The 13655-nt window shown below is 51.1% G+C and overlaps 1 protein-coding gene across 3 annotated transcripts in view; it reads left to right on the forward strand.

The window, feature by feature from the left end:
• Nucleotides 1–13655, forward strand: part of AKNA (AT-hook transcription factor) — a 70740-nt gene that overhangs the window by 21200 nt on the left and 35885 nt on the right. For all 3 annotated transcript variants that reach the window (XM_033237694.1, XM_033237695.1, XM_033237693.1), the window contains exons 3-7: nucleotides 185–1251; nucleotides 3460–3534; nucleotides 8984–9140; nucleotides 9885–10039; nucleotides 13354–13413. In XM_033237694.1, the coding sequence (XP_033093585.1) occupies nucleotides 185–1251; nucleotides 3460–3534; nucleotides 8984–9140; nucleotides 9885–10039; nucleotides 13354–13413 (1514 nt within the window). The remainder of the gene's footprint in view (nucleotides 1–184; nucleotides 1252–3459; nucleotides 3535–8983; nucleotides 9141–9884; nucleotides 10040–13353; nucleotides 13414–13655) is intronic.

Genomic DNA, 13655 nt, shown 5'->3' on the forward strand with positions numbered 1-13655 from the left:
AAGGACCTCTGAGACAACCAGATCAGGTATCAGACAAACACTTGGCTATGTGGGGGGCTCCTCGGGATTCTTTCCATCCCCATGTGATGAGGAAATGGAAGCCAGAGAGTTGAAGTGACAGGGTAAGTTACATGGTGGGTACAGACCTGGTATATGCTAAGAAGTGAATGGCTTGTCTTTCCAGAGGCTGAAGCAGAGGATGTGGACAGCCCAGCAAGTTCCCACGAACCTCTCGCCTGGGTCCCCCAGCAGGGCCGTCAGCTGGACATGACTGAAGAGGAGCCAGATGGGACCCTCAGAAGTCTGGAGGTTGAGGAGGCTGGAGAGAGCTCCCCAAGGTTGGGGTATGAGGCTGGTCTCAGCTTGAAGGGCCATGGAAACACCAGCCCCGTGGCTCTTGGGCATGGTCAGGCCAGGGGCTGGGTGGCTTCTGGCGAACAAGCCAGTGGGGACAAACTTTCTGAACATTCCGAGGTCAACCCATCCGTTGAGCTCAGCCCAGCAAGGTCCTGGAGCAGTGGGACAGTGAGCCTCGACCACCCTAGTGACGGCCTTGATTCCACCTGGGAAGGAGAGACCGGTGGCCCCCAGCCCACTGCCCTGGCAGAAACTTTGCCAGAGGGCCCCAGCCACCACCTCCTAAACCCAGATGACAGAACTGGAGGCAGCGTTGCTCTGGCAACCCCCATGGAATTCCAGGACACCTCAGCTCCCCGAGCCCAGAGTCCGCAGCCTGCCGCGGATAGATGGAGGAGAGAAACGACCAGATTCTCCTGCCCTCAGCCCGAGGAACACATCTGGAAGCAGACAAAGACGTCACCTAAGCCACTCCCTTCCCGATTCATTGGCTCCATCAGCCCCCTGAATCCTCAGCCCAGGTCAACACAGCAGGGCAGGCCGCTGCCCAAACAGGGAGCCACTCTGGCTGGCCGCTCCTCTTCTAATGCCCCCAAGTATGGCCGGGGGCAGTTGAACTACCCACTCCCTGACTTCTCCAAGGTAGGGCCCCGGGTGAGATTCCCCAAAGATGAGAGCTACCGTCCCCCCAAGTCCAGAAGCCACAACAGGAAGCCTCAGGCCCCTGCCAGGCCCCTCATCTTCAAGTCACCAGCTGAGATTGTGCAGGAGGTGCTGTTGAGCAGTGGAGAAGCAGCCTTGGCAAAGGACACGCCTCCTGCCCACCCCATCACCAGGGTACCCCAAGAATTTCAGACGCCTGAGCAAGCCACTGAACTGGTCCATCAGCTCCAGGTTAGTGGGACTTATGGCTGTGGATGTGTCACCAAGGCCCCTGTTGGCTTAGGGTGGAGGCTAATTGGGGTGGGGAGGCCTCGAGTAGAGGCTGGCTGGGGTGGAGAGGCCTGGGGTAGAGCCTGGCTGGGGTGGGAAGCCCTGGGATGGAGGCCGGTGGGGTGGATAGGCCTGGGGTGGAGGCTGACTAGGGTAGGAAGCCCTGGGATGGAGGCCAGTGGGGTGAGGAGGACTGGGGTGGAGGCTGGCTGGGGTAGGAAGCCCTGGGATGGAGGCTGGTGGGGTGGGGAGGCCTGGGGTGGAGGCTGGCTTGGGTGGGAAGCCCTGGGGTAGAGTCTGGCTGGGGTGGAGAGGCCTGAGGTGGAGGCTGGCTGGAGTGGGGAGGCCCTGGGATAGAGGCTGGCTGGGGTAGGGAGTCCTGAGGTCTCGGCTAGGAACTCCATGCTGGTGCAGGGAGGGTATACCTGGAGCCCTGAGATAGACCCAAGCCCTTTGCTCAAAAAGACCAGTGATTGTACTCATGTTTCAAGGATGATCTGTTTGCTTCTTTTCAACTTCTGCTATGAAAAATATTAAAACATATACAAGAAAGAAAATTGTAGAATGCACTTCCATGTACCTACCCCCCACATCCACAATTAGCAGCTCCCGAAAACCTTTCTCTCCTGTGGCCTTACCTCTCCCCTATTCACCACCACTAGATTATTTTGAAGCAAAATTTCATGCATCCAATCCTTTTATCTAAAAATATGTTAGTGTATACATGTCTAAAGATAAATATCTTACTTTAAACATAACCACTTACCATGATCACCTAAATGTTGACACCAGATCCTTAAATATGAACAAATATCAAACCCGCATTCAGATGCGGGTGTCTCATAAACAGCTTATTCGTTCCCGTCCATGGGCCTCAGGATCCAAACATGGCTTGTATGTCGCATTTGGTGCCTTTCAAGTCTCTCCTCTCCCTTTTTCTTTTTCTTTCTTTCTTTCTTGCATTTATTTTTTCAGATCTCTTTTACTCTTCTAGTCTGTCCTCCTTCTTACTTCTGCCATGAAATTCATTTGTTGCGGAAATCCGTCTGTCCTGCAGAGTCGTCCGCAGTGTGGGCTTTGCTGATGTGCTGTGGTCTCTCTTGATGCGTCCCATTGTCCTCTTTTTCTTGAATATTGGTAGGTTTCGAGCTAGAGGCTTTGGTGGTCTAGAGGGCAAACATGACTATTTCCCCTCCAGACCGCGAGCTCCACGGGCGTGGGGAGTTTTGGCAAGAGCATATCATAGGTGGCCTGTGTGCCTCCTTCAGCAAGCACAGGATGCCTGCTGGTCTCTTGTTTGTGATTTTGACAGCCTCTGATGGTCATTGTCTTGGTCTAATCTTTCATTTGGGGTGACAAAGTGGTAGTATGCTAATGCTCTCACTCCTACATTAATTGCTGGAAATATGCTAAAAAGTAAAAGTGTCCCTCATCAACTACTTGGTTACCAAGTACTTGCTTGTACAGGAAAGGTCAGCGAGATGCTCTGTTCTGTCCTTTTACTGTTACCGTTACTGACCCATAATGGTCATTAGTTACTTAGTTACTGACCCGTTTTCAGAAGGAATCAGTTCCTCACATCCTTCAAAGGTGACATGCTTTTCCTTTTTTCCTGCCATGACCTGTTTTTATAAAGTTCTTTGGGTTTGTTTAAGGCAAGTGATTCTGAGTAGGTGGAACAGTGATTTTCAAGCCTTCTATTTTTCTGCCACGGGACTCTTGGATGATTCATTCAATTAGCCATTGAAGAAAGTACTTCTTAAGCACATGCTGCTTAAACACCGACAGTGCAGCAGGGGGAAAGACAGATATGGGCCTCACCCCACAGAGCCAACCGATGGGCAGGGCATTTGGATAAAAGAATCGTGGCAGCCGTCTGCGATGTGGGTTATGTGTCAAGGTAAACCAGCCAGAGGCCCTCAGTCTAGACTCGTTGTCACAGAGGTAGAAAAGTTGTCCCACTGCCCTCGCATGCTCCAGAACTTGAACATGGTGGGTCTGTGTTGCACACAAGCCTGAAGATTGCTCAGCTTGGATCTCACCATTGAATGCTTTCCTCTCAGGAACCCAGAAGCCCTTGTGAAGGGGAGTTTGCTATCAGGGTCTCCCAGCAAGGAAGGGTGCATTGTGTGCCTGGGCATATGACCGTGTTGCTCCCCCTTTCTGCAGGAAGACTACCACAGGCTTCTCACCAAGTACGCTGAGGCCGAGAACACCATCGACCAGCTGCGCCTCGGGGCCAAGGTACCAGGCTGGGATGGGGTGGAGGCATGGGCCCATGTCCTCGAGGAGATGACACTTTTCCATAGCTCTAGAGAAAGGCCACTGCCTCCTCCATCTACTGAGGCCCTGGAGTTAGTGGAACGCCAGTTTGCTTCTACCCCAAGGTCCCTCTGTGACCTTGGGCAGTGACCTTGCCCTCCCTGGGCTTTCTTTTTTTTTCTTTTTTTTTTGAGTCAGGGTCTTGCTCTGTCACCCAGGCTGGAGTGCAGTGGCATGGTCGTAACTCACTGCAATATCAACCTTCTGGGCTCAAGGGATCCTCTCGCTTCAGCCTCCCTGGTAGCTGAGAATACAGGCATGCATCACTGTGCCTGTATTTTTTTTTTTTTTTTTTTTTATGTTTTGTAGAGATGGGGTCTTACTTTGTTGCCCAAGCTGGTCTCGAACTCCTGGGCTCAAGTGATCCTTCTGCTTCAGCCTCCCAAAGTACCCCTGGGATTACAGGCCTGAGCTACCATGCGCCCAGGAATTTCATGAGACTCTCTCTCCTTCTAGATGGGCTCGGGAGTAAGGCCACCTGGGTTCGACTCCTGGCTCCATTGCTAACCAGCTGTGTGACCTTGAGGAAGTTACTTGGGCTCTGTGAGCCTCAAAAGAGTAGCACGGAATTTCTGCTCAGCCCCTGGTGTTTGTTCTTTGGGCCTGAATCTTCCTGGATCACACCTTTGCCTTTCTCCCTCCCCCCAACCTCACCTGGCAGAGTATGGGGCAGGAGGAGAGCAGAGGGGAAACCTACCACCCCAGCCCCCACCCCGTCTTAGGAGGAGGCTGTGAATTCTCCACCTTCCTCTTTCCTGAGTGAGGCAGGAAGTGGGACCTGTGCGGCCCCTCGTGGCTTCCTGCTTTTGCTGTGCCCTCCTCTTGCCTCATCAGGCAGCAGTGGAGGAGGGGTGAGAGCTGAGGTGCAGAGATGCAGATGCCCCAATGCCCCCGCCCACCTCCCCCCCCATGCTCCAGGACCCCGCCTGTGCCACAGCTGCTGCTCTCAATGCTGAGAGGCACTTCCGGGGCGGGTAGGAGAAGGCCACTGTGGTGAGGAAACGGAAGGGGGCCTGTTCTAGGACCAGGAGCCCCCCTGCATCCCCACACCTGCTGCCTGGCACAGGCAGGCCCCTTCCCTCTTGACCTCATCGGGCACATCTGTAAAAGAGGGCTAATCAGACTTCCTCCTGGGAGCCAAGCAGGCTCCTTCCAGCTTTCTGAACCGCTGAGCCAGATCCAGGGTTGGGAGAGGCAGTTGGGAAAGGGAGTGGAGGGGGTTTGTTAGGTCATCCTCTCTGGGGAAACTGCATTCCCATGGCTGCAGACTCCAAGCAGGTCCAGGGAGAAAGGAACTGATCATCAGACCCAAACACTTGGCTTCCCCATTTGACAGATTGGGAAACTGGGGCTCCTGTTGGGGTAGGGGCCACTGAAGGTCATGGAGTGGCGGGGACTGAAGGTGTGGAGCCTCTCCACCCTCCCTCCTCCCTTCCTCCTGTGCTCGTTTAAGGGCATGAGTCAGTATACAGAAAGCATTTACCTGGCACTAGGCAGGCACTTCGTAAGAGTTAGGGAATATTATTATTATAAAGGTGTTTACTGCTAGGCCTCTTGTATGCCAGCCACAGTGACACAGGTGGGGTGGACACAGCAGAGTGTAGCTGGGGTGCCTCCTTTTGTGGGTGCTCCCTTGACCCAGTAGGACTCAGGGTCCCCCCCAAGTGTGGTCACCCTGCCCTGGCTGGCACCCAGACCCCTGGCTCATGTGTGTGAGGGTGTCACAGGAGGAGAGGCCGGAAATGTTTCTGTGTCAGCTCACTCACTCCCACTTTCTGGAAAAATGATTGCTATTGCTTGGCCTGAGGGCTCTGCTCCCTCCCCCAACCCCTCCCTCTCTCAGCCTCAGGAATTATGAGCACCTTTCAGGGCTCTGCGGGAAGGAAGCAGGATGATACTATCACCTCCCACCCAACCCCATCTCACAGCTGCCCTAGGGGAGCAGTACAAGGCAGGCTTGTAGCTCCAATGTGCAGAAGAGAACAGAGCCCCAGAGCAGGGAGGGGATTCACTCAGGGTCCATGGGGCTTGAGGAGAGCTAAGATTCCAGCTGGCCAGGCTTCCTCACTCCATCTGGACCTCTGTGCACTCTACCCCGAAGGCTGGAGAGACCCCAGGACAACCTTTTGCTCAGAGCCCACGAGTTCAGAGGCAATTCTCAGACCTCCCAAGGACCTACCAAGCCACTTCACTCTGCCCAGAACCCACGGCAGAGGGCTGGACCCACCTGGGAGGGAGCCGCGCTGGGGATGTTGCACTGGACACCCAGTCTAGGCATGATGGGTAGGTGGACAGCAGTGGGTGGGGACCCATAGGAAGGAGATTGACATTCACTGAGCAGCAACAGGTATCCCACCCCAGGTTCAGGGTCATCTTATTTGAGCCCCTCCACACACACACTGAGGTTCAGTCAGGTGGAATGGTTTGCTCAGCATCCCATAGCTGGTGCAAGAGGCAAAGCAGGGACTGAAACCTACATCTGCCTGATTCCAGAACAGATGTTCTTTTCCTCAAGTCTGGGTAAGCCCTGGCACCCAGGCCCTGGCACTGGGTGTGGAGAGAGGCATAGGGATGAGGCGGATTGATGACTGTTATAGAAATAAGAATGGTCATAGGTGATATTTATGGACCACTGTCCTAAATAATTTGCAGTTGGGGAAGCTGAGGCACAGAGATGTTAAGTAACTTGACCAAGATCACTCAACAAGTAGGTGCCAGAGCAGGAGTTGGAACTCGGCAGCCTGGCTCTGAAGCCCACGAGTGACACCACGCTCTAGCAGAACTAGTCTCAGTAGTTGTGGGATCTGCAGCTGGGGAGGCCTGGCCCAGGAACACCGATGGGTCTGGAGCCTTGGAGTTGGGGCAGGACCAGGGAGCCCAGCTGTGGGGCAGGGAGCCAGATCTGGTCAGGAGTCACTGGTTGGCTCTGTTCTCTACACTGGCCTCTGGCCAGGGTTTATGGTGATCTCACTGCATTTGCTGCCATGTTGCCACCTCCCCCCAGCCCCTGTTCCTCCATCTCAGCTGAAGAGAGATCTGGAAGAGCTGAGGTGACCAGAAATTACCCTAGAAGGAATTACGGAGATAATGTAAAACCACTCTTTTTCAGTGTGTTCTGATGGCCACAAGTTGGCCCAGAACCCCCTGGGTGGGGATGGGGGGAAGGGGAGGTTTCTGTATGCAGATGAGTTGGGGAAACATCTTCCTCTCTCTTCCTCCTCCCCTCCCGCCCTATTCATAAAGCCCATTAGCATTTTAAAGGCTGAGAGAAATCCATCTGTGCAGAGAATATTCATTTGTTTAACCCAATGTTTCCCACATTCACTGGTCCTCCCTTCACAGAATTCTGATTCACCTTTTACAGAATCCCCCGAGGGAGTGAATCTGGCCTTGGGGAGCACCCGGGACACCTGGCTGTGTCCAGGGAGATGGGCCCTGGGAGGGCCAGGCCCGAGCATCCGAAGCTGCCACCCCCACCGCCACTCCCCACCTCATGGCTCTGCCTGGGCATCTGCTCAGGTTTTGGGCTTCTCTGCTTCAAACTCCTTTTTGGTCCCTGAAACAAAGGGGCCTCCTCCTGGTTTCCCTGGCCCATCCCCATTCCCTGTCACTCCCCAGGTGGGGCCTGAGGCTGAGAAAGGGGTCCGGGGAGGGAAACATGTCAGAGGGCTGGGCCTCCCCTGGGATTTGGGTCACCTCAGGAGAGGGGTGCTGATAGGAAAGCCCCCACAGGGGAGTCTGAGCAGATGGCTGAGGAGATTATTAAAATCCAGCTTTGTTCTCATCTGGGGAGGCTGGGCCTGAAAGAGGGGGAGGCGGGGGGGACCACGCCACACTTGGAGTTGATTTTTTGGCCACAGCCAGGACCTATACAGCTTAAGCAAGAGAGGCTGCTTGCCTGGGGGCCAGGGAGCCCCTTCCACTGGGTCCACCCTAAACTGCTCATTCCTGACCTTGGTGCAGCAGGGGGCAGTTAAGATAACCCCCCAACATCATGATGAGCAGGTGCCACTAAGGGGTGTTGCTTTTCCATGGGCCTGTCTCCATGGTGGCTGTGCAGATTATGATGGTGATGACGATCATGGTGATGGTAGTAATGGTGATAGTTATGATGACGGTAATGGTAAAAATGGTGGTGGTGGTGGTGGTGGTGATAGTGTTGGTGATAATGGTGATAGTGATGGTGATGGTGAATGATGGTGATGCTAATAATGATGATTGTTATAATGATGCTGATGGTGATGATGGTGGTGGTAATGACAGTGGTAGTGATGACGATGGTGATGGTGATGATGGTGATGGTGGTGATGGTGATGATGATGGTGATAGTGGTGGTGATGACGGTGGTGGTGATGATGATGGTGATGAATGTCAGGGTGGTGGCCGCTATTTATTGGGCACTTATTTCATGTGCAGAAAAGTTATTAAGCCAACTAGGACTCAGAGGTGTGCTGTGATAGAGCCTGGGCAGGAACCTGGGCTCTGACTACAGAGCCCATATGCTAAGCTAGAGTTGGCAAACTTTCTCTGTAAAGGGCCAGATTGTGAAAATGTTTAGCTTTGTGGAGCATATAGTCTCTGTCACAACTACTCAACTCTGCCACCAGAGTGTGAAAGCAGCCATAGACAACACATAAACAAACAGGCATGGCTGTGTTCAATAAAACCTTCTTTACACAAACAGAACATAGTCCTCTCAACTCTGCTGTAAGCCGTTTAACAGCCCGTGGTTTCCCTCTGCTTTCGAGCTTCGAGAGGTCTTCCTTGGTCACCTGCCTGACTCCAGACTGCTCCCTCACCAACTGGGCTGGCTGCCACATTTTAAATCTGTCCTCAAATGATAGAGATCCACTACCAATGGCAGATTAGTTTATTCACTTGCTGGTTCACTCATTTATTCAAACAGCTATTGGTTGCTATTATTATCAACGTAATTATTGGAAATGCTTATATTTGTTAAGAAATAATTGTATGATATAATTATAACATACATTATTAATAAAAAATTACTGTTAATAGTAGAACCATAGGTATTGGTGTCAGATAGAGCAGTGTTGTAATCCTCATCCAAGGACTTATCAGCTGGGGATCTTGAGTAAGTGACTTAATAACCTCTCTGTGTCTCAGTTTTTTCTTCTATATGATGGGCTGTTGGGGTCCCCACCCTGTCTTCCTTTCAGGACCACCATTAAGAGTAAATGAAAGGGCACGCAGTTCTTCACCTATGTTTGGCCCAGCCAAGGGCTGCAACTGAAAGATGGTATTTATTACTACAGGGCATGCGTGTTGAGCTCCTGAATGAATATGAGGTATTTCAGGTGGGTTTGCCCCTACCCTGACTTGGCTCTGCTGTGCCTCCCCGCTTCCACAGGTGAACCTGTTCTCTGACCCACCCCAGCCCAGCCACAGCATCCACACAGGAATGGTGTCCCAAGGGACCAAGGTCTTATCCTTCACCATCCCACAGCCCCGCTCTGCAGAGTGGTGGCCGGGCCCGGCCGAGGACCCCCAGGCCTCTGCGGCCTCAGGTGAGTCCGGGAGAAGAGCTGCAGCTGGAGGCTCCTTCTGTCTGGGATTCTGCTCTGTGGGGCTGATTTGGTTTACCCTGGGGATAGCACTGGCCTCAGGCCAGGGGAAGGAGGGAGGCAAGGCCCCACCCTGGGTACTTAGACTCAAAAGGATCAGAGATGTGGAAAGTGTCCTGCTTTGATCCACAGCAGCCTGGGGGCAGCCCTGGCCCTGCCACTTGGCAGCTTGGTGACCCTGGGTGAGTTGAAGACATAGAGCATTATCCCTGGGGAGCCCATATCTCAGCCGGGCCCTGCACTGAGCCTTGACACATGTGACCTCAGTTAATCCCCACAATAACCCGCTGAGGTGTGCACTGTTGTCACACCCATGACAGCCAAGGGGATCAAGGCTTGGAGAGGTGGGGACAGGCTGAAGTTCATACAGCTATGGAGGGGAAGCGTCTGGATTGGAACTCATGTCTCCCTGTGTGAGAGCCCACGCTGCTGACTGGGAACCCAGAAGCCTAGCGCGGCTCTGCTGCAGCCAGCCGTGTGACCTGGGGCAGATCTGGACCTTGTCCTCACCTGTAAATGGGGGACAATGCTTTACCCAGTCCACTTCCTGGGGCTGATGTGAAGATAGCACGTGGTGACTGAGCTGTAACTTGATGATGGAGGTGGTGGCTTTGACGTTCAGCCTCAGTCCTTCAGCTCCTGGCAGGACTGTTCTTGGCCCCAGCTTTCAGCAATTGTGTATTCCAGGGTGGCCATCAGCTCGAGGAGACCTGAGCCCCTCCTCGCTCACCAGTATGCCCACCCTGGGGTGGCTTCCAGAGAACCGGGGCATCACCGAGGACCAGTCCTCAGCAGAGCAGACCCAGGCACTGGCTTCTCAGGCCAGGCAGTTCCTGGCCAAGGTGAGTGGACTCCCAGATTTGCCCCTGAGAGACTTAACTCACCTGGAGAACACAGAACCTCTGCCTGCTTGGGTGAGAGGCACTCTGGGAGTCTCACTTGTCATTCCCCTGCCTCTGCACCAAGTTAACTCAGCCATCCCCAAAACATGAGCCCCTCCCTGGTTTTAGAGGCCACACAGCTCCAGTCTCCTCCTTGTCACCAGTGCTAGGTTTTACCCCCCTTTTTGGCAATGCGTCTCATCAAAATCCCTCCAGTTGTGCTTCGAAGTGTCTCTAGGCTGGCTCCTGGGAAACTCTGAGCTCTTTCAGGATTCTGGAAGGGTAATAGACTCTCTACTCTACCTTTTCCTCTTCAGGACAAGTTGCCTCATTTTCTTAGTTCATTCTATTAAATAAATCACTTCCCAGTTACTTCTCAAGGGTCTTTGTATCTTCATCCAACAGTCCAAGTAACGGTGAATTGTTTACAGGTCTGTTTAGAACTGTACATTGGCTTTACTCCAGAAGTGGTTTAAAGTACCTTATGAAAATACATACATTTTAGCCACATTCTTTTTTTTTTGAGACGGAGTCTTGCTCTGCCGCCCAGGCTGGAGTGCAGTGGCCGGATCTCTGCTCACTGCAAGCTCCGCCTCCCGGGTTCACGCCATTCTCCTGCCTCAGCCTCCCGAGTAGCTGGGACTACAGGTGCCCGCCACCTCGCCCGGCTAGTTTTTTTGTATTTTTTAGTAGAGACGGGGTTTCACTGTGTTAGCCAGGATGGTCTCGATCTCCTGACCTCGTGATCCGCCCGTCTCGGCCTCCCAAAGTGCTGGGATTACAGGCTTGAGCCACCGCGCCCGGCCCATTTTAGCCACATTCTGAAAACAGAAGTGAGGAAACAGGGGCAGAGAGGAAGTAAGGGTAGAAAACAATAAAGTATGTGAAGTGAGTAAATAAAATGTTCTGTTGGACCCTAAGCACATTAGAGTCACACATTTAGCTTTGAACTTCCTAGTTGCCAGTGCCGAAAGAGAAATACAATAGTTATATGCACCACCATGCCCATAAAACAGATTCTTTCAGAGAAGCACCATTCTATTCTTCCCTTCCCTTCCCTCCTCTCCTCTCCCTTCCCCTCCCCTCCTCTCCCTTCCCCTCTCCTCTCCTCTCCTTTCCCCTCTCCTCTCCCTTCCCCTCTCCTCTCCCTTCCCCTCTCCTCTCCTCTTCTGTCCTCCTCTCCCCTCCTCTTCTCTCCCCTCCCATCTCCCCTTCTCTCCCCTGCTTTATTGAAATATAATTCACATACCATGCAGTTGATGCATTTAAAATGTATGCCTGCTTCAGTGGTTTTTAGTATATTCACAGTTCTGCCACTGTCACCACAGTCAATTTTAGAACATTTTCATCAGCCACTAAGAAACCTTATCTGTATTAGGCGGTCACTCCCACTCCCCCTTCCCTCTTACCCCAGCCTGTGGCAGCTGCTCATCTGCCTCCTGTTTTTATAGGCTCACCTATTGTGGACGTCTCATAGCAATAGATTCATGCAATATTTGTCCTGTGTCTGACATCTGTCACCATGATGTTTTCAAAGTTAATCCTTGTTGGAGTAGCACATACAAGGACTTCATTTCTTTCTTTCTTTTTTTTTTTTTTTTTTTTTTTTTTTTGAGACAGAGTCTTGCTCTTTCACCCAGGCTGGAGTGCAGTGGTGCAGTCTTGGCTTACTGCAACCTCCACTTCCCGGGTCCAAGCAATTCTTCTGCCTCAAGCCTCCCTAGAAGCTAAGATCACAGGCACGTGCCACCACGCCTGGCTAATTTTTGTATTTTTAGTAGAGACAGGGTTTCACCATGTTGACCAGGCTGGTCTCAAGCTCCTGACCTCAGGTGATCTGCCCGCCTCGGCCTCCCAAAGTGCTGGGATTACAGGCTTCATTTCCTTTTGCCACCACCATTCTTGGTTCCGTAGCCGGAGACACGTTTCTTCTTCGTCCTACGTGTTGTCCACAAAATAAAGCAATGTCAAATCATCACAATGAGCAGGAGCTGGGGCCTTAGCTGACCCCTCATATCTAGTGCTGCACGATCCAATTCAGAAGCTGCTGGCCACATGTGGCTGTTGAGTACTTGACATGGGCTGCTCTGAATTGAGACATGCTGTGGTATGTATAAAACACATACCGGATTTCAGAGACTTAGAAATATAAAGTATCTCCCTATTTTTTAAGTATTGGTTACATGTTGAAATGATATTTGGGGCTAAATAAAACATAAAAATTAATTTTACCTGTTTCTTTTTACATTCTCAATGTGGCTATGAGAAAATTTCAAATGTGTAGCTCACCCTATATTTCTATTTTATATATTATAAAATTATACAATATATGATTATATGATATACATTTCTATATTATATTTCACACTGATCTAGAGCTTTCTTAAAACTGAATATATCATCCCTTGCCTTTTTTTGTAATTAAACTTTTTTTGAGCAGGTAACAGACACCCATGATAAGGACCTTTGCACAGTACAGAGGGCATATTGAGCAAAAAATAAATATTTTCTCCAACCCATGCAAAAACGTTCAGTGCACACACTTGCATTTATAGAAATGGTTGCATAAGCTACTGTACCTTGACTTTTTGAAGTCCTAAATTTGAATATTTATTTTTGGGTAGGCAACGAATTCACACTGTTCAAATTTCAAAGGATGCAAAGAACATGTAGTAGAAAAATCTACTTCTCATTCCTGTCTTCCAGCCACCCAGTTCTCCTTCCCAGAAGCAATTTATATTTTAGTTTCTTGAATTCTAGAGATAGTATATCATATATAAGCAATGTATTTATCGTTTTCCTTTTTATTCTTCACATATTTTATACAGATGGTAGCATACCATAAACATTGCCCTGTACCTTGATTTGACACTGAGAAATAGGTCTTGGAGGTATTAATAGCTCAGAACATACACATGTACCTTCCTCTTATTGATGGCTGCATACTATTCCACCGACAGGCATTGAGGCTATTTCTTGTCCCCTCCCTACTGTTCATGCTGCAGTAAATATCCTGCATTAGTCTTGATGCACACGAGTGACTTGCTTTGTTGTCAGTAAATTTCTGCAGGTTCCACTTTGATTTTTTCTCAAGGCTGCTATGCCTGGGGCTGGTGGTAGAAGCTGTTCCCAGCACCCACCTCTCCATGCTTGGCAGAAACCCCACATCCTGAGGACGGACCCAGCTCTACTTACCAAAGCATGGATGTGGCTGGGTGTGGGAGTCTGCAGGACTGGATTAATGGAGCATATTTCCTTCCCCTCCCAATGTCCAGGTGGAGTCCTTTGAAAGGCTGATACAGGCAGGACGTCTCATGCCCCAGGACCAACTCAAGGTACTGCCCAATTCAGGAGCCACCCGTGGAACTGCCAGACAACCACTGTCTCCCATGGCTCTGTCTCTGAAGCCTCCTTTGCTGCAAGACAGAAAAGAGAAGCCCAGACACAGTGTCTCTTTCAGAGCAAACAGCTCTTGAGTAGCTTCCCATGATAACGATCATTATATCACAATAGTTACTGCTTATTAAGCAAGGATGGTTGTGTGCCAGGGACTGTGGTAAACCCTAGAGTATGTTAT

Source organism: Trachypithecus francoisi, unplaced genomic scaffold, assembly GCF_009764315.1.
Source record: "Trachypithecus francoisi isolate TF-2019V2 unplaced genomic scaffold, Tfra_2.0 Lachesis_group16, whole genome shotgun sequence".
NCBI classification, from domain to species: Eukaryota; Metazoa; Chordata; class Mammalia; order Primates; family Cercopithecidae; genus Trachypithecus; species Trachypithecus francoisi.